Genomic DNA, 27,348 nt, shown 5'->3' with positions numbered 1-27,348 from the left:
GTAACAACATCCCAGCACTCTGTGTCTAGCATACAGATGGCACCAAGAAATATTTGGGGAATGAATGAACGGATGAATGGTAGAAATATGTCTTTAATGTTTTAAACGTTGTCAAATGGAATTGGGACAAGGAGGCAACCAATAATATGATAAATGAATAAATGACTATATAAATGAATAAGATATACTTTAAAAACTGCCATAAGCGCAATGAGAACTAGAGTTATATAAGTTGTGCCTGGGGAAAGAGTCAAGATGAATGAGGAGAAGTTACAGAAAAGCTCTACTTGAAGAATTCTACTTAAAGAATTTTCTAGCAATTAGGGCTATACAAAAATGAACAGGATGCCTCAAAAAGAAAGAATAAAGGCAGAAACTACCTTCCCACCTGACATTTAACTACATAACCCAGAGGTCCTCTTCAGCTCTATTATTCTATGATCCCATGAAACGTTATCTTCATATCTTGCTGCACAGCAAATAATTAACAACTTGAGTTCCTTTGAAAACAGTATTCATAAGCAGTATCTTACTAAATTAAGATAATTTACCTTAGTGACTTACCTGCATACTATAAATCAAATTTCAACAGCCTTCTTTGAAACATCATGACGAAAGCAGTAGCTCACATTTTCTAAGACCCTCTGGATATTCAGAAGATCCAGAGAAAAGGTAGTTAAGTCCAGGATAACAACAACCATCCCTGGTTATCTACAGAGGCCCTCTGCACAATCTTAGAAAAATCAAAACTTCATTTTCTGGCATTCAAAGCACTGAAATCAGACTGAGCCCTTTGCCATTGTTAATATAAGTGAGTCTCCCCGAAAATCAAAATGGTTTTAGTAATTATACATAGAGTTGAGTTCATCCCATTCCTATTCACTGACTGGAATCCACCACCTCTAGCATTTCGATATTAATATTTCAATTACTCCCAGCATAGCCCTACATTTATATAACATTTCTTATCATTTTCAAAGGACTTTCTCATATTATATAATAACTTATCTGAGCCTCATAGATGACATGTGAGGAAGGCAGAGTTAGGATGACTAATCCCATTCTACAGTTGAGAAAAAGGAAATACCAAATTAAATGACTGATCCAGTACCATAGGATGAAACCAAAATCACAATCTAGTCTTTCCAGGTCACATTTTATTATTCATCTGGTATCCCATATGTTCATTAGTCCTATGACAGAACTGATCAAAATTCTTCTAAGTAACAGTTATGGAATAAAATGAGCTTCACTTCTTCACAAAGAGAAAGAAGATTGTTGCCAAAAAAGAACACACGCTTAGTTAAATGAAATCAAAACTATATAAGGAATTTAGAATTCCAGTTTAAAATGTTTACCCAACTGCTGTGAGAAAAATGCACAATCAGGAAAAGCACGTTTAATATTTCTAAAGGGCTGGATTAAAATTTCAGCTGTAACTTCATTACTGTAATTATATTTTTAATGCATATTTATTAAACATCCATTCAAATACTGTGTTCACAATTATTCATGAGTGTTTTGTACATTTGTGTTGATTTTAACAAACTGTAAACAGTGGCCACTGACCAGAAATGTTCTCCTACAATGACAGAAGCCCATGCTAAGGTCACAGGCAGCCCGTTTATGCTCTATTATGTTCTATTCATACCCCAAAGAGAAATATTCAGCGGCTTTTCTCGAAAACTGCAATGGTCATCAATGACCCAAAAAGTCAGATTTACCAGTGACATTAAACACCTATGTTTGATTCAGTGATGAATAAACAAAGTGCAGAATAGAAGAAAATCAAATCTTAATTAAACTCTTTCTTTAAAAAAACAACAAAAGCCATCATCAAAGAATGCATTTACTTTATTTATAAAAGGATGATTTAGGGGCTTTAAAAGGGTGCTTTTGATTTAAATAGAAAAATTATGAAAATTAAAACTAAATGCTTGCCAGTTATCATTCTTTTCCTTTTGAAGCTAGTTAATCTTAAATGTGCCAATGTGTGTAACTTTACAAAAGGAAAAAAACCAGTACTTAAATTTCATAACAAATCAGTAAAATACTGCCTAAAAATCTGAATAAAGCTATTCTGAAGTAATTACAGGCATGGCCTAGCATACTGAGTAACTCCTTAATATTCACCCTTTTCAAACACTATTTAATAATGAGACCTAAGGGGTCTATTTTCTTTCAAACAATAAAGAAAAATAGCATCTATTTGTTATGTTCATTTATTTTACATTTTTTTACACAAATATATAAATAAGAATTTTTAAATGGAATCTACAGGAATTACATTTAAGATATAAATTGCATTATGAAGCTTTGAAGTAACTACACTAAGAACTACATGTTCAGGCTTTAAAAATTGTTGAAAACTGGCACACCTGGTCAAGAATATGGATAGATAATGTGTTGAAAAGTATCTTCTAGGATGAGCTGAACGGAGAGAAGAAATAAGAAGGACAAGTAGGACAGTGAAAGAAGGTTATCAAAAAAGATTTTGGAGATTAAAGTATGAGGTACCTCCAGCAGGGTCCACAGAAAAATGGGACCTCAACAGAGGACCTTAGGCAAGGAAGACAAAACACAGCAGGAAGAACAGACATATTCAAAAGGCTCTTAAAAGAGAAATTAGAACAAATCTTAGTCACAAGTAAGAAAAAAATATGAGTGGCCTAGGGAAACAGTATTAGATATAGTCAAGCTGAGGCTACATGACCTTCTGTCAGAATTTATAGAGCGTATTATTGCACTGGGCCCTTGACATCTATTATTTCTGTGGTACTTTTGTGAAAAGACAAATCCAAAATAGGTAAAACCAGGACTTAAGTGGTTAAGAATCCATCTTGCAACTCAGGGGACACCGGTTAGGTGCCTGGTCGGGCAACTAAGATCCCACATGCCGCAGGGCAACTAAGCCCGCACGCCGCAAATAGAGAGAAGCCCACTTGGCGCAACTAAGACCCGACGCAGTCAAAAAAAAAAGTTAATTTTTTTAAAATAGTTAAACCCATTTAAATATTCATCATTTACTTAAACAAAGAGAATGAAGCTCTTGAGGTATAACACAGTGCAAATCTACAGTAGATCAATAATCCATCTCTGGACTTCTACAGTTCCTTTCTAATGGGTTCTACTCTTGAACCCACCCTATTTCATCTGCCCACCCCCCACCCCAGAACTACATCTGGGCACTAGCTATGCCATGTAATAAGTTGTGCTATGCTTAAAAAAAAAAAAAATGACTGAAAGAAACCATTATCATGAAGTTAATCAGTCTCAGGAGCAGGCATGACCCTTCTTTTCTAATATAATAATAAACATTAATGGAAATCCAAGAAACATGAAGTTTCACACAGGGTGTTCATCTAATTGGGTAATAAAAGTCCAAAGTCCATTTTCTTAACCACTAATCTATATAGCCAATAAATAATACCAATTCATATGGCTGAGTTCTACTCACATTAATACCTAATCAAGATCTCCAACGTACATGTACTAAAGAAGAGATTGTGACTAAAGGTAAATACGAATCTTCAGTTAATAGAGAGATCTAAAAATATAACACTGAGATACAGAAGGACACTACAATGATAAGAAATCACAAGGTGTGACTGTCATATTACCTTGCCTCTATGAAATAAACTTAATTTCTGGGACTTCCCTGGTGGTCCAGCAGTTAAGACTCTGTGCTTCCACTGCAGGGGGCGCGGATTCCATCCCTGGTCTGGAAACTAAGATCCCACATGCCACGCAGTGTGGCCAAAAAGTAAGAAAAAAAAAAACAGAAAGAAACTTAATTTCTAAGGCTAGCTTAAGTAAAATAGATACACTGATTTTAAGTTTTAGAAAACTTAGAAGTGTTCTCTTCCTTGGCTTCTCTCCAATTTCCCCTATGACCTCTCTAACTGCTCTCTGATGAGGCCACCTTCTGCTCATAAAACATCAGTTTTCCTCAAGAACTCATCCCTAGCCTTTTCTCCTTTTCATTCTACAAATATTCCAAGGCTAGTTCTTCCATTCTCATGGCTCTCAACACCTCATATTTCCTTTTTTAGACTCAGATCCCATATTTCCTACAACTACTTAGACTTATTTACCTGGAATTATCACTAACACCTCAACTTTAACATATCCAAAATGGAACCTCCCCCTAAAATGCCTCTGGCCTTACTTTTCATTTGTTTAGTTTCCTTTGATAAGATGGAATTTGATGCCATTAAATGACCCAAACTAGGAAACCCAAATTGACCTTAACTCCTCTCTTTCCTTGTCTCCCCCAGATCCTGTCAATTTTACCAAAGCAGGGTCTCTGAATTCCCTCCTTTGCTGCCCTGCTCTCCATCTTTACCACAGCAGTAATTCAGGGCCTAAATCACTCTCCCTGAACTACTACAACTTCCTCCTAAATAATCACCAAGCTTCCAATATTCCCCCATCCAGGTGTTCCTGACCTGTTTTTCAGGTAGCCACAGGGATAAATAATCATGCTGAAATGGACCTGATCACTTCTCTTATTAAGAAATCTTCAACAGTATCCCCCTGAGCCTACACATCTTTGCATACTATACAGGACTCTTCTAACCAGAATCCAGCCCACCTGCCAAGCTTCATCTCTAGCTGCTCCCCCTGAGGGACTATACATACACCAATAAGGGCAAGGTGCAGCTCACTTCCACACTTTTGCTAAAAAGCCCTCCCCTCTCCAAGCAGAGCTGCTTTCTCCTCTGTAGTCCTACAACACTTCAGATGGGCCTAGATTATGGTGGTGTTAATGTTCATTGTCAAGGTAAAGAGCTAGTAGAACACAGTGGTTGGTTAAGTTTGTGCTTCTGGAGGGAAAATGCCTGGGCTCAAATACCACTTGAGTGGGCATGCCTGTTTAGTCATTTATAAAATAGAGATGACAATACCTTTATAGATAGCACAGGGAACTCTACTCAATACTCTGTAATAACCTATATAGGGAAAGAATCTGAAAAAGAAGGATATATGTATATGTATTACTGAATCACTAAAGTGATTCAGTTTCACCTGAAACTAACACAACAATGTAAATCAACTATACTCCAATATAAAATTTTTAAAAAGAAACATTAAAAAATAAAAATTTTTTAAAAAATTTAAAATAACTTTATAATAGAGTTTTTATGAAGATAAAATTATGAGAGAAAGAAACGGCTAGCAGACTGCCTGGAACACAGAAAGAGCTCAAAAAACATTAGCTATTGTAATTCCATCTCCCAAGACTGTAAGCTATTCAAGGCCTGAGAGCCAATTTCATTCACTTTCCCCCTCCATACACTTAATACAAGACTTCAACTGAATTAGCAATCTCGAGGCATTTTCTACCCACACCATGACCATTCTGATTTCTAATAAAATGTTTCCCCATAACTATCTGGAGATTGAATAACTGTTACATTAAATGAAGATACACTTAGACCTAAAAGAAAACAAGGAGTAATATCAAAATTGACATATATACTTAAATCATTTAAGATACCAAATTTTATTGATACTTTCAATTGGTTAATAATCTGACTAATGGAAATACATATATCGCAAAATGGGATTCATAAATTGTACTTCCTAAGGAATTTAAAGTTAGGTGATATGAATGAACACCATTTTAGGACCTCTAAAGTTTTCACATTTCCAGTTTCCAAAATGTCTTAGAGCCAAGGCTGGCATTAAAGCTTAGATGGGGACTTCCCTGGTGGTCCAGTGGCTAAGACTCTGCGTTCCCAATGCAGGGGGCCCGGGTTCGATCCCTGGTCAGGGAACTAGATCCCGCATGCTGCAACCAAGACCCCATGCAGCCAAATAAGTAAATAAATTAAGGGGAAAAAAAAAAGAAAGAAGGCTTAAATGAAGCATAAAAACAAAGAACATGCTCTTCCTTTCCTCTCATTCTTTTCCTTTATCTACTTCCTTCTTTTGTTTAACATTAAGTGTAATGTGCTTCCCTCACATTACACTGCAGTAAACAGTAGGCTTGAAAAGATGAAAAAAAGGAGATAAAACAAATGTCAACAGTAAATAACCCCCCCAAAACATCAAGAAAAGGATAGAAAACAAACTTAAATCAGACTCTAAATACTGAATAACGTTTCAACTTAAATTTTTCTTTTACTTAAAGAGGGGGAAGGAGCAACTTTAGTTACAATTAAATTGACCTCTAACTGCATTTTCATCAAATGTCCACATTCAAAACAAATTCTGCCACTTAACTAGCCAAATAACTTCTGCAATCTTGGGTTCCTCATCCCCAAAATGAGGATAATGGGAATTAAACAAGATAAGCACTTAGCATATTGCATGACCCAGAACAAACATTAAGGCTCATGTTGTTATGCTAATGTTCCTTAAATCCTAATTTTCATAAATTATGGTACATGCATTGAACGAAATTCTATTTTAACCATTTAAAACATGAGGTACAGGGACTTCCCTGGCAGTCCAGTGGTTAAGACTCTGCGCTTCCAATGCAGGGAGGGCCCGTTCAATCCCTGGTTGGGGAACTAAGATCCCACATGCCTTGTGGCAGCCAGAAAAAAGAGGCAGTTCTACACGTATTTATATGGAATGATCGCCAAGATATACTACATGAAAAAAAAAAAGAAAGGACCAGAACAGTGTGTATAGTATATTACCACTTCTATTTTTCTTTAATTCAGGTATTTATAAATATATATGGTGGATATATACAGAATGTCTCTGGAAGAATACATAAGAAACAAGTATGAGAAGTTGCCTCTGGGAAGGAAAACTAAATGGCTGTGGGACAGGAGTGGAAGAAAGTCAACATTTTACCGAATTCCTTCTTGTACCTTTTGAATTTTGTGTTATTTGCTTGTATAGCCTATTCCAAAAACTTTTTAAAATAGTTTATATTAAGATCGAAAACTCATGCTACCAAAATATTCCATTATACAGTAAGTGGATTATGCTAAACTTTACAGTAAAACCTAAGGTGACTTAATCACAGTTTTAGTATTAATTTCAACTCTATTTATGATAATAATCAAAGATTGATAGAGTTTTAGCTAAACTGCCAATGAGAATCAGTTTATTAAGATGTATAAGGGTGGGGTTCCTGGAGATTTTTTTTCAAAAAGGAAAGCGTAAGTATGTGGATGAGGGAGCAACAAGAATAACGTCATTCATTCATTCAAAAAATATATATGGGGCTTCCCTGGTGGCGCAGTGGTTGAGAGTCTGCCTGCCGATGCGGGGAACACGGGTTCGTGCCCCAGTCCGGGAAGATCCCACATGCCGCGGAGCAGCTGGGCCCGTGAGCCATGGCCGCTGAGCCTGCGCGTCCGGAGCCTGTGCTCCGCAACGGGAGAGGCCACAACAGTGAGAGCCCCGCATAACGCAAAAAAAAAAAAAAAAAAAAAAAAAAAATATATATATATATATATGCCCATCAGGCGCCAAACACTGTGCTAGATGCTGAGGAAACAATGACACCCAGTCCTTGCCTTTGAGTAGCCCGCAATTTAGGGGGAGTATATGAATATAGTAAAACTAGCACTCCTGTGGCCTTGGTTACTCAAAATACAGGTTCATTCATTCATGAATAACAATTTGAAAGAATGAATGAATGATGCAAGCCTGGTGACAAAATACGCCTCGCTGAAGCCTCTAGGACTTGAAAAGAACACAAAGAATCGATCCCTCAACCTGAGAATGTCTGTACACTTGCATTCCCGCAATCCAGAGAGCCCACGGGGCCTGCAGATGTCAGAGGTACAGTCCCGGGTCACCAGCCTGGAGAGCTTGGGATGGGGCAGGTTGGAAGAGTTCCCAGGCCTCAACCCCATACTTAAATCCCTTCAAGCGAGGTACTCCCCACACCTGGGTTTACAGGTCTCTAACAGCCCGGAAGGAACAAACGCTGGGTCGACATCTAACCCTCAAAATGAAAGTCACTCTGGGCCACCTCCCTCAGTGCTCCTTCATGAGCAGGCAGTAGCAGCGGTGCAAGAGAGGGTGGAACTCCTCTCGAAGAAACCTCTCGAAAGCCGTGAACCAAGGAGGCAGTTTGGGGAGCTCGAGGAGGGAGGGTGACTGCCCCGAGACTTCCCCGGTCATAAGCAGTCGTCTTGGCTTACTCCAGATACAGTCACTAACCTTTACAAAAGGGGTTTCCAGGGGCGGTGACCGAAGTGGGGAGAGCAGCGGCCCAAGACCTGCACCGGACACATCTTCCTCTCAGCCGGCTCGGCGCTAAGCGCAGGGTAACCAAGGGCGACCAAGAGGCCGCCATCTTGAGCTCCGTACAGAGGAAGGAAGAGGAAAACTTTATTGAAACCCAGAAGAGAGACGGTAGCACGGACAAATCCAGCCGTGCTCACGGAAGGCTCCGCCCGACAGAACGAAAGGGAGCAGCGGAAGAACGCGACCTCTAGTAGCGCGAGGGCAAGCTGGACTCCCGTGCCCTTCGATCCCTCCGGGCAAAGCAAACCGGGACTACGACTCCCAGCATGCAGTGCGGCGGCGCGGGGGGCGGGCGAAGGGACGGGGCTGAGGGCAGCTTTAGGCTGGGGGGAGGGGCAGTTGTCCGCCCAGCGCCTGCTGCAGCGGATCTAAAAACATTTTCAAAGAGTTAGAACGTGTTTGCGGCGTGTATTCAAGTAAACCCTCCTGAGCCTTTTCGGTGAGCGTACCTGAACGAGATTCCAAAACCTAAATAAAGTGTAGGTGATCCAGTGGGCCTTCATATTTTAACGAAATATTGTTACCTCCGTAAACGGTATCCCCAAGTTATTTGCCTCCAGCGTCCAACGCATCGTTGGCAGAGTACGTGAAATGTGCTCCTACCACTTTCTTTCTGTATTTCAAGAGCATAAATCATTTTCAATGTGGCATACACTCAAATGTTTTGAAAGAACATGGAAAATTTGTGTAACGTGGGAAAGCCAATGGCCCGAGATGGACAAGTAGATAGAGTGGCTGTGGGACAGTGTATCTAAGGAGGAATTTCTAAGTGATCTGCCCTAATTTGATTAAACAAAAAATGTTTTGAGTCACTATGATAACTGTATTGGGAATACAAACTGCTGTCCAGAAGAGGCAGGCAATCCGGTAAGGAAGGATAAAGAAAGCGACCAAAGATTCTAGTAGGTGTTCTGGAATCAGTGAAAGAGCACTTTGACTGGGAAATCAGGAAGGCCTTCTAGAAGCTTTACTTTTAACAGGAAATGAAGACCTTCCAAGAACAGGGAATAGATTGAGCTAAGGCAGGCAGGCAAGAAAATCTGGACTAGGGACTTCCTTGGCAGTCCAGTGGTTAAGACTGCGCTTCTGCTGCAGCAGGCACGGCTTCCATCCCTGGTCGGGGGAGCTATGAGCTATGATGCCGGATGGGGCAAAAAAAATAAAAATAAAAAAACTGGATTACAGGAAGGAGAAAGCCACGTTTCAGACTACACTAGAAAGAGTTCCAGGAAGTTAGGTAGTTGGTCTACAATAGAAGATTCCAAAGAAACAGGAAAAGGAGAGCATATAGCATGGTATAATATTTTGGAGATTTCAATACTGACTCTGTCAAATCGTTTATAGAAAAATTATTTTGATTATGTCTTTCAAAATGTCATTTCACATTTTTTTCTATCTTTAATTTCATTGTCTGACACGACAAACTATTCCTCCATGTTTGTTTCATTTAATGTTACTAATTTTTGGTGTGATACTTTGTGAAAGGCCTTTTGAAAAAACTGGACTGTTTCTTCCTTGACTTACATATTCATTACCCTCAAGACTTTCAGAGAGTGTCTGGGTATCATTTTGTTTGCTCTGGGAAAACAACTGCTTGTCGTGGTCTTAGTCAATGAAATTACCTCTTAGTAGAGATTCCAAAGGCTTAATAATTATGGAAGTGAAATAGGAACTCATTGATAGTTTAATGCCAAATTGGCAGGAAGATCTGCAGGAAATTTTCACATGACTGTGCAAGTGGACAGAAACATGGCAAATGAACTTTATTGTGTACAAGTATGAGGTAACTTGGAAATAATTTAAATTACATTTGTTGTATTCAAGAGAATTTATTATGACCAGAAAACTAATTAAGTAGCCACTGTAAACTATTTTATTAAAATACCAATCCCAAACTCCTGCTGTTCCTGCAATTGCTAAAACAAAAACAAAAACAAAAAGCCCTAAAAGGCATTTTGAACATTATCAGAAAAAGTAAATCAGAAAATCACAAAGCATTATCTTTTCCTACTAAAAAATCTCCCTAGAGAAGTGTCGATTAGTTCTGGACTCTAATCTCAGGGACAAAACCAGGCCAGGGCTTCCCTGGTGGCACCGTGCTTAAGAATCCAACTGCCAATGCAGGGGACACAGGTTCGAGCCCTGGTCTGGGAAGATCCCACATGCTGTGAAGAAACTAAGCCTGTGCACCACAACAACTGAGCCTGCGCTCTACAGCCCGAGAGCCACAACGACTGAGCCCATGTGCCACAACTACTGAAGCCCACATGCCTAGAGCTCGTGCTCCGCAACAAGAGAAGCCTCCGCTCGCCGCACTGGAGAAAGCCTGCGTGCAGCAATGGAGACCCAACGCAGCCATCAATCAATCAGTGCAATCATTAAAAAAAAAAATGATGACAAAAATGGGAAAGAAAGTGGTTGGTCGATAACATACTATGGTATGTGAGTTCCTGGAACTCACAAACCTGTTTCCCATCTCAAAGCTCTTACACTTCCTGTGCCTTCTGCATGGAATGCTCTCCTCCAAGATATCTACTTGGTTCACTTCCTTGTGTCCTTAGTTCCTTATGCTACCTTGCCAGTGAAGGCCTTTCCTAACCACCTAACTACCTAACTTCCTCCTTCCTAGCTTTATTTTCTCCAACATCACTATATATACTTTACTAATTTATTAGCTTATTATCTGCTCTTACTGCTCTTCCTAGAGTTTAAGCTCCATGCGGACTGGGATTAATGTCTCTTTTGTTCACTGCTGTATCCCCAGGGCCTAGAATAGTGCCTAAGTTAGTACACACTCCATAAATGTGTATTAAGTGACTGAATGAGTTGTCTTAGTACAAATACAAAATTTATCATCATTTTAGTCTTTCTGCAAAAACCAGACTACCTGCTTCATGAAATCAGTGATGCTCCTAATATTTTGAGTCCACTTGAAGATTAATAAAAAACACCATCAAATTCAACATCAGAGAAGTAATTGGAATACAGCCAAAGAGCCCTTATTTTTCACTTATTTATTCATTCATTTATTTATCATCACACGTTTCCTCATAATTATAGGTTCTTCTAATTTAACAAAGAAACACTTTAGCTACAAGAGACAATGTGGTTCATTTGAAGACACATAAGGAATGATTTAAACCATAAAAACTCATTTTCTGGAGTCAGAGTCAAAATATCTAGCTTCTAAATTCCAATATTTGTAATTAAAGATCCTTAGCCAAAAATATAATTTAGGTTACTTAATTTCAACAAACTAAATAAATATGCCTAAGTGCCTTATTACCTATGGAAATTTCTAAACAAGATATACCCACCTCAGTAATATAAATTTATATCAAGTATAGATGTGGCAAGCAGTCCATTCCTTCTAATAAGTAAGAATTACACATCTGCTGAACTTCCAAAAAAAGCTACCATTTTTTTCCTTAATGAAACACTATTTCATCTGTAACTAGAGACTGGCCAAAGACAAAATATTTGAAGTCATGTTCAGTGCTCAAGTCTTTACTTAGTTTCTTTCTACTTATTTTCAACAACAGATTCAAAATAACTGGTTCAGTTTGTTTTTCAGGTTTTTCTATTGAAATATAGTAGATTTACAATATTATATTAGTTTCAGATGTACAGCATAGTGATTCAGTATTTTTAGGATATACTCCATTAAAAGCTATTAATATTATAAAATAACGGCTATAATTCCCTGTGCTATAGAATATATCCTTGTTTCTTATCTATTTTATACATAATAGCTTGTATCTCTTAATCCCATACCCCTACCTTGCCCCTCCCCCCTTCCCTCTCCCCACTGGTAACCACTAGTTTGTTTTCTAAATCTCTGTTTCTGTTTTGCATCATGTTCGTTTGTTTTATTTTTTAGATTCCACATATAAATGATATCATACAGTGTTTGTCTTTGTCTGATTTATTTCACTAAGGATAATATTCTCTAAGTCCATCCATATTGCTGCAAATAGCAGAATTTCATTCTTTTTATGGCTGAGTAATATTCCATTGTATATATAATTAGTTTATATATATACATATACATATATATACACCACATATATATATATATAAACACATATATACACCACATACACATATATGGTGTGTATATATATTCCCTCTGTTCATGGACACTTGGGTTGCTTCCATATCTTAGCTATTGTAAATAGTGCTGCTATGAACATTGGGGTGCATGTATCTTGTTGAATTAATGTTTTCTTATTTTCTAGATATATACCCAGTAATGAAATTTCTAGATCATATGGTAGTTCTATTTTTAGTTTTTTGAGGAACTTCCATACTGTTTTCCATAGTGGCTGCACCAATTTACATTCCCACCAACAGTGTATAAGGGTTACCTTTTCTTCATATTCTTGCCAAAGTTTGTTTTGTTTTCTGTAGACTTTTTGATGATGGCCATTCTGACAGGTGTGAGATGATACCTCATTGTGCTTTTGATTTGCATTTCTCTAATAATTTGCAGTGTAAAGCATTTTTTCACGTGCCCATTAGCTGTTTGTATGTCTTCCTTGGAGAAATGTCTATTTCAGATCTGCCCATTTTTGGATTGGGCTGTTTGTTTTTTTTGATTTTTTGTTTTTTTGATATTGAGTTGTATGAGTGTTTTTCAGTTTTGAATATCCTTTATCAGGATATTCTTTTTTTTATTTGAACCACATGATAATATGTCTATTTGTCTATTTACCTATATATTTCCTCCTTAAATGTTTCTTACCCAAATTTTAAGGGGGAAGGAGAGGCTTTTCTTATGTAATTTCTCCACATGCCCTCTCTGCCATCTTTCTTTTTAAAATAGAAGCAACCCACAGCCATTTCTAATCTCCCCCAAATCCACATGCAAATTTGTAATCTGGGAGCCACCTTCCATTAATTTCTCTTCCTCATGATTCACATGCAATCTTTCATTAGATATAATTGAATCTATCATCTTCATATGGCATAAATCCACCAACTACCACTGGGTCTTCCTCCTGTCTTGCTGAGGGTAATATAGTCATCTCCTAACTGGCTCTGTCTCCTCTCTCCTCTGATCCATCTTGCTATCAGGTTTGTTTCCAAAAATGTGACCTATCTGACCACATTGCATCACAGATTCTGAACTTGCAATGCCTCCCTACTGTCTACCGAATGAAACACAATTTATTATGGACCTTTAGGAAATCAAGATCTGGTTCCTAACCTACCTTACCATCTTCTCATAAGTGACTGAAACCCAGTGATTTACCAAGTATCTCATTTGTTTTCATGAACCTCCATATATACTATTCTCAAAAAACTGGAAAACTGATCTCATCTTCCCATGCCCTACCCCCATCTTTATTTCCTAAATGCGTTCTGATACTTTTCTTATTGGGTTGGGCAAAAAGTGCCTTTGGTTTTTAAGTAAAAATAAAAGACACGTTTTTCATTTTCACCAAGAACTTTATTGAACAACGCAGTCACCCTTTTTTTCCACTACCTTCTGCCATTTTTCAGGCAACTTCATAATCCCATCTTCCCAAAACTTCTTATCTTTTTGAGCAAAGAACTGTTCCAGGTGCCTTTTACAGTCTTCCAGGGAATTGACATTTTTTCCATTAAGAGAACTTTGGGGCTTCCCTGGTGGCGCAGTGGTTGAGAGTCCGCCTGCCGATGCAGGGGACATGGGTTCGTGCCCCGGTCCGGGAAGATCCCACATGCCACGGAGCGGCTGGGCCTGTGAGCCATGGCCACTGAGCCTGTGCATCCGGAGCCTGTGCTCCGCAACGGGAGAGGCCACAACAGTGAGAGGCCCGCGTACCGCAAAAAAAAAAAGAAAAAAAGAAAAAAAAAAAGAGAACTTTGTAAAGACCTAAATAAATAGAAATCCGAAGGTGTAATGTCTGGCGAATTCGGTGGATGAATCAGAACTTTCCAGCCAAGCTGTAACCGTTTTTGCCTGGTCATCAAAGAAACATGCGGTCTTGCGTTATCCTGATGGAAGATTATGCATTTTCTGTTGACTAATTCTGGACGCTTTTCATCGAGTGATGTTTTCAGTCGGTCTAATTGGGAGCAGTACTTGTTGGAATTAATCGTTTGGTTTTCCTGAAGGAGCTCATAATGGAGGACTACCTTCCAATCCCATCATATACACAACATCACCTTCTTTGGATGAAGACCGGCCTTTGGTGTGGTTGGTGGTGGTTTATTTCGTGTGCCCCACAATCTCTTCCGTTCCACATTATTGTAGAGTATCCACTTTTCATCGCCAGCCACAATTTGTTTTAAAAACGGAATGTTTTCATTACGTTTAAGTAGAGAATCGCATGTGGACATACAGTCAAGAAGGGTTTTTTCGCTTAACTTATGTGGAACCCAAACATCAAAGAGATTAACATAACCAAGCTGGTGCAAATGATTTTCAATGCTTGATTTGGATATTCTGAGTATGTCGGCTATCTCCCGCGTGGTATAACATTAATTGTTCTCAATGAATGTCTCGATTTGATTGCTATCAGTTTCAACTGGTCTACCCCATCGGGGAGCATCGTCCAGCGAGAAATCTCCAGCACGAAACTTTGCAAACCACTTTTGACATGTTCGATCAGTCACAGCATCTTCTCCATACACTGCATAAATCATTTTTTGCTTTTCAGTTGCGTTTTTACCTTTCTTCAAATAATAAAGCATAATATGCCAAACATGTTGCTTTTTTCTTTCATCTTCAATATTAAAATGGCTACACAAAAATTCACCAATTTGGATGCCTTTTTTTTTTTTTTTTTTTTGGCTGTGTTGGGTCTTTGTTTCTACGCACGGACCTTCTCTAGTTGAGGTGAGCGGGGGCTACTCTGTTGCGGTGTGCGGGCTTCTCATTGCGGTGGCTTCTCTCGTTGTGGAGCACGGGCTCTAGGTATGCTGGCTTCAGTAGTTGTGGCTCACGGGTTTAGTTGCTCCATGGCATGTGAAATCTTCCCAGACCAGGGCTTGAACCTGTGTCTCCTGCATTGGCAGGCAGATTCTTAACCACTGCGCCACCAGGGAAGCCCAGATAAGTCTTTTTTTTTAATGCACTCTGATATGACAGCTCTCACATACAATCTAACAAAATTGTTTTGAATGAAGTTAAAGACAACTAAGTGCTACTAGAGCCATCTTACAGAAAAAACCGAACGAACCTTTTGGCCAACTCAATAATTAGAAAAAAATAATTACTGGGACTAGCAGATATAAACTACTATATATAAAATAGATAAATAGGGACTTCCCTGGTGTCACAGTGGTTAAGAATCCGCCTGCCAATGCGGCGGACACGGGTTCGAGCCCTGGTCTGGGAGGATCCCACATGCCGTGGAGCAACTAAACCCGTGCAGCACAACTACTGAGCCTGCGCTCTAGAGCCCGCGAGCCACAACTACTGAGCCCGTGTGCCACAACTATTGAAGCCTGTGCGCTCTAGAGCCCATGCTCCACAAGAGAAGCCACCGCAATGAGAAGCCCATGCACTGCAACGAAGAGTAGCCCCCGCTCCCCACAACTAGAGAAAGTCCACATGCAGCAACAAAGACCCAACGCAGCCAAAAATAAATAAATTTAAAAAAAGATTCTTAAAAAAAAAGATAAATAATAAGTCCTACTGTGTAGCACAGGGAGCTATATTCAATATCCCATAATAAACCACAATGGAAAAGAATATGAAAAAAGAATATGTATATATTATGTATAACTGAATCACTTTGCTGTACACCAGAAACTAACACAATAGTAGTATAGTTCAACTATACTTCAGTTAGTAAAAAGAAAAATAGAATTATGAAAACTAATAATCAAATTTCAGTATTTCCAGGGCAACTCCAAGAATGTTCCAGGTTTAATACTGCATGTGTATTCAGTATTCATCATTACAAAAAAAAAAAACCTTCATGTATATGGATATCCAGACTTATGAGAAAAATTATTTTTAAATCTTCAAGGTACCTTAAAGATCTTCTGATTTTAACCCAACCATTTTACATATTGAGACTCAATGATCCTAGAGATAAGTGACTTAACCAAGATAATACAGGCACCACTCGTTCTTGAAGTTACCTGAGAGTAAGAGGGACTGAAAACTTATTCAATTAGATAGTTCTTCAAAAGGCCCTTAAATTAGATATATATATAGACAAAAAGTATACCATGCTATATAGAATCCTGATTGCCATGCAGTGATGGTCATGACCAATCTAGTTTTGTTGTTTGGTTAAATTTGATGCAATGCATATCCAGGCAATCAAACAGACTCAGTGTTTTTCAGTTCTATAGATTGATTCTTCAGAGGAACTAAAATTAAATTAAATTGCAGCTCTTCATCAAAACTCACAGATGCAATCATAAAGCTATATGAACTCATTTGTTTATAAGTATTAGCACTTGCACCTGGTGACGAACTCAGAATTAGCCATGATTTGGCCTAGACTTCAAAGGAATCAGCTGGGTGTTTTGTTTTGTTTTCAAATGGACCTCTTGGGAAGATTACTTGGATAAGTAATTACCCAACTTTACTGATAGCAGAGAAGTTCTCAATCTAGAGTCTCTAGATGATAAAACTTAAATACCTTTTAGTCATGGGACATATCTAATTCAAGAAGGGTGTCTTCTGACAAAACAAGACTGGAGAAAACTAAGAGACCACATGAGGAAAGTGTCATGAGATCTCTAATGTCTATAAACACCAATTATAAGGGCCCAATTTTCCCAGCATGTATCTCAGTTAGCCCAAGTAATTCTCATCAACTTCAAAGGGAGAGATGTGCATCCAGAGATCTGAGTTTGCCATATCCAGGGCTTACTCAGCAGGAATACATACTATAATTCATGGTACCAGGCTTCATTTCTTTAGTCCAAATCAGCTCAGTTAGATTTTGAAGCTTTTGTTTTTGGAAATAATCAACTGCCCCTTAAAATATCAAATCCACTTGGCTTTATTTCACATATCAATCTTGTTGATTACCTAAGATAAGCCATAGTTTGAGTTTATAGACTGATATGCAAAAGATGTATATTTTAGAGCTGTATGCTATACTACTACATAGCTTTACAGTATTAAATTACTAAAATTTATTCTGGAGATGATTTTAGGCATAGCAAAGAAAAAAACATGAGATAAAACTTCCTGTGTTTGCTGTTCAACAATTTTAAAAAATATATAATTCTGCTTATAGGTACTGTTTTTCAGCTTTAATTTGATAAAGCTGAAAAACAGTACCTATAAGGTACTATAAGGTACCTATAAGGTACCTATAAGGTAAATTATCTTTTAATGTAATTACTTTTATATAATAATAATGATCTTGAAAGTCTACAAAGTGATTAAAGGGGATTTTCTAAGAAATAGATTTCTGGATTTAAATTATACAGTTTTTCTGCTTATAGTTTTGGTGTTATCTAATTTATTATTATTACTATTATTAAATAGTTTTGAAGTGGCAAGTATAGAGTTAGACATTTACAAATATCTGAGATGTTAGGTCTAAAATGTTTTTAATCACAGATTTTGAAAGTTGACACAAGTATATTCCCGTTATCCTTTTTTTTTCTTTTTAGCATTTATTAGTTTTGACTCACTCTAGCATGTTATACACATAGCACCTGTGCTGATTTAGCAAAGAATTTCAGTACAAATCACTCTGAATTGAATAGACATCTCTAAGAAGCATTACAATTGTTGAAATATTTTTAGAAACTGAAACAAGGAAATAAACAACTTCAGTAAAAGTGATTTAAATAACAAATAACGTATCTTTATAAACAGCTTATCTCCTTGAGAACAAAGAATAAACAAGGAGATGAGGGTTTTTTTCCCTTCACTATTAAAGCAGATCACAATATGAATGGGTGAAATGTCATGAATAATTGGAGAAAATCACAGAGTAATCTTCGACAAAAACATCTGATTTATTTAAATTGTCGTTGTTTGTCTTATTAGAACCTTTATTTAACCTTGTTATCCACAATGCAGTATTCAAGCTGGTCTATCAAAAATATACTTTGGAACTAACGATATTTTGAAATTTTTGACTTTCTCAAATGCAGGCTATGGTAATGTAAATCTCCCATGGCAGATGTTTTACTTGGGACCTAATTAATTGACATTGCCTTAGACAGAAATGCCTGTGAAAACTAATATTTTGAATCTAAAATGACAGTAAATAAATCAAGGCTTTGAAACACTCTGTCAATAGATTTAAGCTCAGGTTTCTGGTCAAGAGGATCATCAAGCTTTCCAGTACTAGATTCATTTAGTTACAACATTGATTGAATAGTCTCTGCTCACAGGCCTAGCCACACACCACCAGTCACTTCTAATCATGGCTTCAAGGCCTCATCCTATGATTTCCAGCTACATTCTTTCTTTCTAGGTAAGGCCATTTCTTATCGACTTGTTCATAGATTCTAGGCATTTCAGGGCTTACCATGTGTCCGGCACTGTTCTATATGCTTTATAAATATTAACTCTCAGTACTCATAATCACCTGGTAAGGTAGATACTATTTTTGTCCCCATTTTATACATGAAGAAACAGAGGAACAGTCAGGCAAAGTAACTTTTCTAGGGTTACTTGGCTACTAAGGATTTTGCCCATTTCCTCTACCAAACCCTCACTAAATATAATTGATTTGCTCATAGTATTGTCTTCAAGTCAGACACATTTATGTAAAATATAAATTTCTAGGCAAGAGATATTTATACTATAAAAACATATCAGAATGGTAGTACGTAAATCACACTAGTATTGTGCCTAATGGATAGAAGAGATTAGAGAAAGCAAGGTAGCATGGAGATCTCTGTGGTCTAACATTAACCAAGCTAGGGTATGGCAAGGGGGTGAGGGCAGATGAGAAAGGGGTGAAAAAGATGATGCACAGCTAAAGCCCAAGCAATTCAAAAAATAATACTTACAGCAAAAAGGATATAAATATTGGGGGCATTGCTTGAGAGTAAATGGAATGAGAGTGACTTCAGATATGCTGAGTTTGGTTAGTCAATAGGACAACAAACAGAAATAGCACATGGGTGCCTGTGTGAGTGTGTGCTGTGGGGTGGCAAACATTGTAGTAATATGCCCATACTCCAAGTTGAGGTAAGTATCGATTTGGGAGCATTAAACAGCTGAGTGGATCAAGCCTTGTCGCAGCAGGCCTGGTCAATCTCTCTACTGAAACCAGCCCACAGGTTCTGGCCAAATACACTTCCTGCGAAGATGTGTTCCCAAATGAGTAGTTAGGAGAGCTTACTTCCTTTGCAAACACAACTAGGAATCAAAGCTGGTATGCCTGTGTATATCCTAGTGGCTAAGGCCTTTCACTAGAACACTGATACCAATCCATAGAGATCTGCCAGGCCTTTCACCTCCCAGTAGGAGTTACGGCGCTGTTTGCATCCTGGCACTCTCTTCCGACCTGGCATCTCATAGATTTCCAGTCTGGGCAGTCCTCAGCTGCTTAATGCAGTACCTTCTTTGGGTCAAACTAGAGAAACAGGGGCAACTATTTCTCAAGTCCATTCTTTTCTCTACATTCCCACTGCTGCTATCTTAGCAGAGTGCCAGAGTGATCTTTCTAAACTAAAAATCAAGTCACTCCCATTCAGTGGTTTCCTTTAGAATGTCTTTAGATAAGGTCAGAACCACAAACACTGTAATGCCTCATGGCCTTGTCCCTCTGGCCTTAGTCCTTATCATTTTGCACTTTCATTCCAGTAGTACTAAACTATGTGTAGTTCCCCAGCAGTGCTTTCCTCTGGGCCTCTGTATTTATCTCTATCTCTGGAATGCACCTCCCACACACAGGCACACCCAAATCATAGGCACTTTGCACGTCAAACACCAACTTTATGTCTCAGTTTTGTTGCTTCCTTCTGGAATTCCTTCCCTACTACCCTTGAGACTGGGTTATGTGGCTCTCATCACGTTCTACTGACGTGTCCCTATGACCAGACTGAAAGATCCTGGAAACAAAAAACATATCTTTTTCTCCACCTTCCCTCCTCTCCATGCTCCCTCCTGCCCTAGCACCTAGCACAGCACTTGGTTTACTGTAGCTGCTCAGTACATATTTGTCACATGAATGGCTAGAATGCTCTAAGTGTCCTAAGGGAGACATATCTGTTCAGCTAAGGAGACCACATGATGCTATTGGTTCTGGAAATGACCCTCTCCCTGCCCCACCAACTAATCAATACAATATATATGGCATTCTTCAGATTCTCTAGATCCTTGCTATTTGGTGTGGTCTGGAGACCAGCAGCGATGGCATTTTCTGGAACTTGTCAGAAATGCAAAATCTCAGGTCTCATCCTAGAACTCCTGGATCAGAATCTGCAGTTTTACACAATCTCCAGGTGACTTGTATGCATATTAATGTTTGAGAAACCCTGCTCTAGATAACATCGTTGGTTCTTTACTTAGAAAGTTCATAATCCATTTTCTTGAGAGAAGGAATACAAATGCATGGTTCCCACTGTTCCCACAGCTCAGGATTGTGTATTTTCACCCTGATTCAGGTTTACACTAACCTTGCCTGGCCTTACATGGTTGCAATCAACCACTCTGCATGAGGTCAGGGGCCTTCAATTTCAAAAGGAATCCTGTGGTGTTTTTTTTTTTATCCCTCCAGAAGTCAACCACTTGAGCAAGGACAGAAATTGCTCATTGTCATGGCTGCTTTTGACTCTTCCAGACACTGGGTCCAATGTCATCTCTAAGAGGAGTCCCTCCTCACCCAGGAGTGTCTGAGCAGTCCTGATGTCTAAGCAGTCCTCAGCCATTGGCTAGCGTGCTCAGCATTTGGCTGCGAGCAGCCATGGGAAATGTGGACTCAGAGCAAATGCAGTAACGAATTTCAGCCCACAGCAGCTGAGGCCATAGGTTAATTATGTTTCCTGAGGCTAGAGATCTGAGAGGCACATTCTCATGGCTACCACAAAGGGTTAAGAGAAGATATAGGGAAAAAGGCATAATTGGTGGAGAAGAACTTGGATAAAAGCAAGAGAGGGGGTTTCCGATGTTGATACAACCAGCTGGGCACTGCCGGATTTACCAATACAGAAGAGACACTAAATCATGCAAAAAAAAAAAAAAAAGTAACAAAATGTAGAATTGAGTGTGTGTTGGAAGAGACACTCTGTGAAGGATCTCAGGGTACGGAGTAAGACCCCTCAAAGGGCATGCCTAAAACACAACAGATCAACAGATGCTCACTAACCTGCCTTCTGAGAGTGAGTCACGTTACCAGTCTTATTTTGCTGAGTGGCTTGCTCCAGGTCTTACCTCTTCTTTTTTTCTTTATTATTCTTTTTTTTTTTTTCCCTCAGGATCTTAGTTCCCCAGCCAGGGATCGAACCCATGCCCCCAACAGTGGAAGCACAGAGTCTTAACCACTGGACCACCAGGGAAGTCCCCTGCCTCTTCTTTAAATGAAACTGTGAACAAATATACAAGGAAAATCAGTGTGATGTGTTCAACTAAAGTATTAACCTCTCCAAGATCCCAAACTCTTAGACAGTCCAAGAAGCAACCCAGCACTGACCCCTCCATGACCGTGGAACTTAACCTTTAAGGGAAGGATAGAGACTATCTGATATGCTCCTAGAAGGGCTTAACATCATCTCCAAAGCCTGAGTCTCCAACCCCAGCTGGTCGTCCAACAATTCAATTCAATTCTGACACTAAATACCTGGACTTAGCACAGACCCTGCAGGTTAAAGACTCAGTCCCACAAGACTGCTCCCACTTCAGACACCAGCCTTAAATGGGGTGCCTAAGCTACCCACTCCTGCCTGGCTGGTTACAAATTTGAGGATTCTCATGACCCCCTTCCCCCTCAGGTTTGATAATTCGACTCCCAGAACTCAGAAAAAACACTTTACTTATGTTTAACAGTTTATTATAAAGGATAACAACTCAGGAATAGCCAAATGGAAGAGGAGTCCAGGGCAAAATATGGGGGAGGTGTGCAAGGCTCTTCCTTGCCCACTCCTGTCTGCCACATTCCCAGGAGTCAGGGGGTGGGGTTGAAAATTTTACTGTGCTTTGCAGATATTGCAATTTTACAAATTGAAGGTTTGTGGCAACTCTTAGTGGAGCAAGTCTATCGGCGCTATTTTTCCAACAATATTATTTTTTAACTAAGGTATGCACATTGTTTTTTGAGACATAATGCTGTAGCACAACTAACAGACTACAATGTAGTATAACATAACTTTTGTATGCATTGGGAAATGAAAAAATTTGTGGACTTGCTTATTTGTGATATTTGCTTTACTGTGGAAGTTGGGAACTGAACCCACAGTATCTCTGAGGTATGCCCATACAGGAGCTTATCCTGCAAATATAATCCCATGTGTGTGTAATGACGGCATATTCAAGGTTATTCACTGTAGTACTGTAATAGTGAAAGACTGAGGTCACCAAAGATATTCGTCAGTAGGGGATGTAGTGGAGAAAAATTTTTTCCTCTACCCTTCTAGGGTAGATAATAATCAAATTGACATAAAACGTTAACAGGAGAGAAACAAATTTAATTTTGTATGTACAGGAGTCCCATAGAAGCATGAGACTAAAGAGCAAGTTGGGCAGTTGAAGCTTAGGTACCATCCTGAGCTAAGGAATGGGATAGGGGCCTGGGGCTTCCAAGGGGGAGGACAGTAATTCACAGGACAATAAGAGGAACAGATGTTTGGTAATTAGATGTTTGCCCTGCCACAGAAATATATCATTCAGACAAAAGTTCTCTCTGGTAATAGCTCTCTCTAGGCCAGGCCCCCTATCTACGTTCTTTTAGGTAGTGGCGAGAGAAGTACAAGTTTTTCTTGAGTCTGCTGCATCTTGATTGCCCTCCGTTCAAGACAATCCACATGCCAAACTGGCATATTTTGGGGTCACACATTCTGCTCCCTTTCAGGGACAAGTTAAATAAATTATGGTACATCAGGTAATGAAATACTTTGCTGCTGTATAAGTGTGGATCTATCTCCAAGGTATATTGTTAAGTAAAATAAGGTGCAAAAGTGTGTGTATCCTATGATGCCATTTTTGTTATATATACATATATATATGTAAACATGCTAGAATATTTCTGGAAGGATACAAAGATACGCAGCAAGAAACTGGTAACAGTGGCTGTCAATACAAAGGGGAACTAGATGGCTGCAGACGGGGACTGGAGGCAGATATATCAATGGACACTCTTAGGTGCATTTTGACTTTTGAATCATGTAAATGCCTTATTTAAAATTAACAAACAAGCCGCAGTGTTTATAAATAATTTCCTCAATACCAAATCTGAAAATGCCCACATTCTCAAAAGCTGGAAGTAGCCTGGGCATACCTTGAGCTCTCAGAGGTTCTGAGGGTGACTCATGTTGTAAGTAGTCTTCAGTGGAGAGGAGGGAGATACTGAGCTTTGTGGGTTTCTTTGCTTTGTACTGCATGAAGTGAGGTTACATTCTGAGAGTAAGGAAGAGGGGTGTGAAATACAAGAAGAGGATAAAATAAGGGAATGCTGAGGTGTGTTGAAGGGTCAGCTGAGGTTGGAAACCATAAATTTACAAAGGTGCCAGCTAGTTTGGGATTTTCTTCATGAAATCACAGCAGCCTGGGAGCAGGGGTTTAGAGGTAGGTCAGGGTGTGAGCTCTGAATTAGAAAAATGATATGAGTGGCCAGGCTGGCCCTTGAGAAGTTTATAGGACTTCACTAGGTTCGTCACATTTTCAGAGTCTGACACTCTGGAGGTCCAGCTACTTGGTTTTACCATTTTCCTCAGAGGTGATTAGGCCTGGGAGAGTGATGCATTAGTCAAGTTCACAAGACACTGATTGATAAGACAGAACCTCAATTTACAAATTTAAAATGAAAATATAAACTAGCTGGTCCCACAAGGCAGCATCTCCTTTTGCCTACAAGAAAGTCCTCATAACAAATAATCCTAAAATGTATATGGAACCACAAAAGACCCAGAATTGCCAAAGCAATCCTGAGGAAAAAAGAACAAACCTGGAGGCATAACCCTCTCAGACTTCAACAATACCTCAAAGCTACAGTAATCAAAACAGAGAGGTATTGGCACAAGAACAGACATTTGGATCAATGGAACAGAACAGAGAGGCCAGAAACAAGCCCACACACCTATGGTCAATTAATCTCTGACAAGGGAGGCAAGAATATACAGTGGAGAAAAGACAGTCTCTCCAGCAAGTGGTGTTGGGGAAGCTGGAAAGCCGCATGTAAATCAATGAAGTTAGAACACACCCTCACACCATACACAAATATAAACTCAAAATGGCTTAGAGACTTAAATATAAGACACGACACCATAAAACTCCTAGAAGAGGACACAGGCAAAACATTTTCTGACATAAACTGTAGCAATACTTTCTTAGATCAGTCTCCCAAGGCAAAAGAAATAAAAACAAAAATAAACAAACAGGACCTAATCAAACTTACAAGCTTTTTGCACATCAGAGGAAATGATAAACAAAACAAAAAGACAACCTACAGAATGGGAGAAAATATTTGCAAACAATGCAACAGACAAGGGTTTAATTTCCAAAATATACAAACAGCTCCTACAGCTCAATATCAAAAAGCAAACAACCCAATCAAAAAATGGGCAGAAGGGCTTCCCTGGTGGCGCAGTGGTTGAGAGTCCGCCTGCCGATGCAGGGGACACGGGTTCGTGCCCCGGTCTGGGAGGATCCCACATGCCGCGGAGCGGTTGGGCCCGTGAGCCATGGCCTTTGGGCCTGCGCGTCCGGAGCCTGTGCTCCGCAACGGGAGAGGCCACAACAGTGAGAGGCCCGCATACAGCAAAAAAAAAAAAAAAAAAAAAAAAAAAAAAAATGGGCAGAAGACCTAAATAGACCTTTCTCCTAAGAAGACATCAAGATGGCCAACAGGTACATGGAAAGATGTTCAATATCACTAATCATTAGAGAAATGCAAATCAAAACTACAATAAGGTATCACCTCACACAGTCGGAATGACCATCATCAAAAAGTCTACAAATAAATGCTGGACAGGGTATGGAGAAAAGGGAACCCTTCTGTACTGTTGGTGGGAATGTAAACTGGTGCAGCCACTATGGAGAACAGTATGGAGGTACCTTTAGAAATTAAAAATAGAGTTACCATATGATCCAGCAATCCCACTCCTGGGTATTTATCAGGAAAAGATGAAAACTCTAACTTGAAAAAATACACACACCCCAATGTTCACAGCAACATTATTTACAATAGCCAAGGCATGGAAGCAATCTAAGTGTCCAACAACAGATGAATGGATAAAGAAGATGTGGTGTATATATATATATATATATATATATATACATATATATATATATATACATATGTATGTGTATATATATATATATATATATATAATGGAGTATTACTCAACCATAAAAAAGAATGAAATATTGTCATTTGCAGCAACATAGATAGACCTAGAGATTATCATATTAAGTGAAGTCAGACAGAAAGACAGACACCACATGATATCACTTATATGTGGAATCTAAAAAAAAAATTATACAAATGAACTTACTTATGAAACAGAAACAGACTCACATACACAGAAAACAAACTTATGGTTACCAGAGGGGAAAGGGCAGGTGAGAGGGATAAATAACAGTTTTAACAGATACACACTACTATATATAAAATAGATAAACAACAAGGATTTACTATATAGCACAGGGAACTACATTCATTATCTTATAATAACCTATAATGAAAAAGAATCTGAAAAAGAATATATATATACACATATGTAATATATAACTGAATCACTTTGCTAACACCTGAAGCTAACACAACATTGTAAATCAACCATATTTCAATTAAAAAAAATTTTTTTAAAGTCCTCATAGAAAATGAAATTACTATCAGCCGACTGTTCAGTGGTCTCTGAATAAAGAGGAATGGATGATCTTAATGACTAGAACTACCTAGCTGGGATAATCTAATATACTACTCAAGGAACACAACTCTCAAGGTGTTCACAGTAATTCAGGCACATTGACAAATTATTTTTCTAGAACTGAACCATTAGGAAAACATAAAATTGGTTATAGTTTTCTATCGTCTTAGCCCATGGTTAGAATAGGGTTGCATTTTCTCGTCCCCACAGCCCACTTCAGTTGCCACCCTTGTGTTACCAGTGTTAACATTTTGGTGTATATCCTTTGCTACAAAAATATGCACATATAAAAGTACATACATACAATGACAGGGTTTTGTTTGTTTACCCAAATGGGATCATACTGCACAGATTATTCTTTGATCCTTACTTACCAAAACATCATGGATATTCCTCTTCTAATTCTAATAACTAAAAATAGATATATTCTAACATCTAAGACATAAAAATAGGGACTTCCCTGGTGGTGTATTAGTTAAGAATCCGCCTGCCAATGCGGGGACACGGGTTCAAGCCCTGGTCCGAGAAGATCCCACGTTCCGCGGAGCAACTAAGCCCGTGAGCCACAACTACTGAGCCTGCACTCTAGAGCCCGCGAGCCACAGCTACTGAAGCCCAAGTGCCTAGAGCCCGTGCTCCGCAACAAGAGAAGCCACAACAATGAAAAGCCCATGCACCAAGACGAAGAGTAGCCCTCCCAACAAAAAAAATAAGAGTAGCCCCCACTCACTGCAACTAGAGAAAGCCTATGCAGCAACGAAAGACCTAATACAGCCAAAAATAAACTTTAAAAAAATAGAATTATTTCATTTGCTCTAGTATATAATTTATATATTACATATAAATTACATAAAATATTATATAATTTCCCTAGTTTGAATATACTATAATTCAAGCATTTCTTTTTTTTTTTTTTTTTTTTTTGCGGTATGTGGGCCTCTCACTGTTGCGGCCTCTCCCGTTGTGGAGCACAGGCTCTGGATGCGCAGGCTCAGCGGCCATGGCTCACAGGCCCAGCCGCTCCATGGCATGTGGGATCCTCCCAGACCGGTGCATGAACCCGTGATCCCTGCATCGGCAGGCGGACTCTCAACCACTGCGCCACCAGGGAAGCCCCAAGCATTTCTAATTCAGGCTGTTTTCAGTTTTTGCCACTACAAATAAAGCTGCAATAAACAT

At 38.9% G+C, this 27,348-nt stretch overlaps 1 protein-coding gene across 2 annotated transcripts in view; it reads right to left on the bottom strand.

Moving 5' to 3' along the window:
• AFG1L (AFG1 like ATPase) overlaps positions 1-27,348 on the bottom strand; it is a 222,933-nt gene that overhangs the window by 190,539 nt on the left and 5,046 nt on the right. The window contains exon 1 of one of the 2 annotated variants that reach the window (XM_081251121.1): positions 8,134-8,442. The exons of the other annotated variant lie outside the window; for it this stretch is intronic. Coding sequence (XP_081107247.1) covers positions 8,134-8,269 — 136 coding nt within the window. The 5' untranslated portion in view covers positions 8,270-8,442. Of the gene's footprint in view, positions 1-8,133; positions 8,443-27,348 lie in introns of those variants that run through there. 2 annotated transcript variants of the gene reach the window in all.

This window comes from Mesoplodon bidens (genome assembly GCF_964165515.1).
Source record: "Mesoplodon bidens genome assembly, chromosome: 12".
Taxonomy (NCBI): Eukaryota; Metazoa; Chordata; class Mammalia; order Artiodactyla; family Ziphiidae; genus Mesoplodon; species Mesoplodon bidens.
Note: the sequence above shows the minus strand (reverse complement) of the source record. Positions and strands in the feature narration are given on the sequence as shown.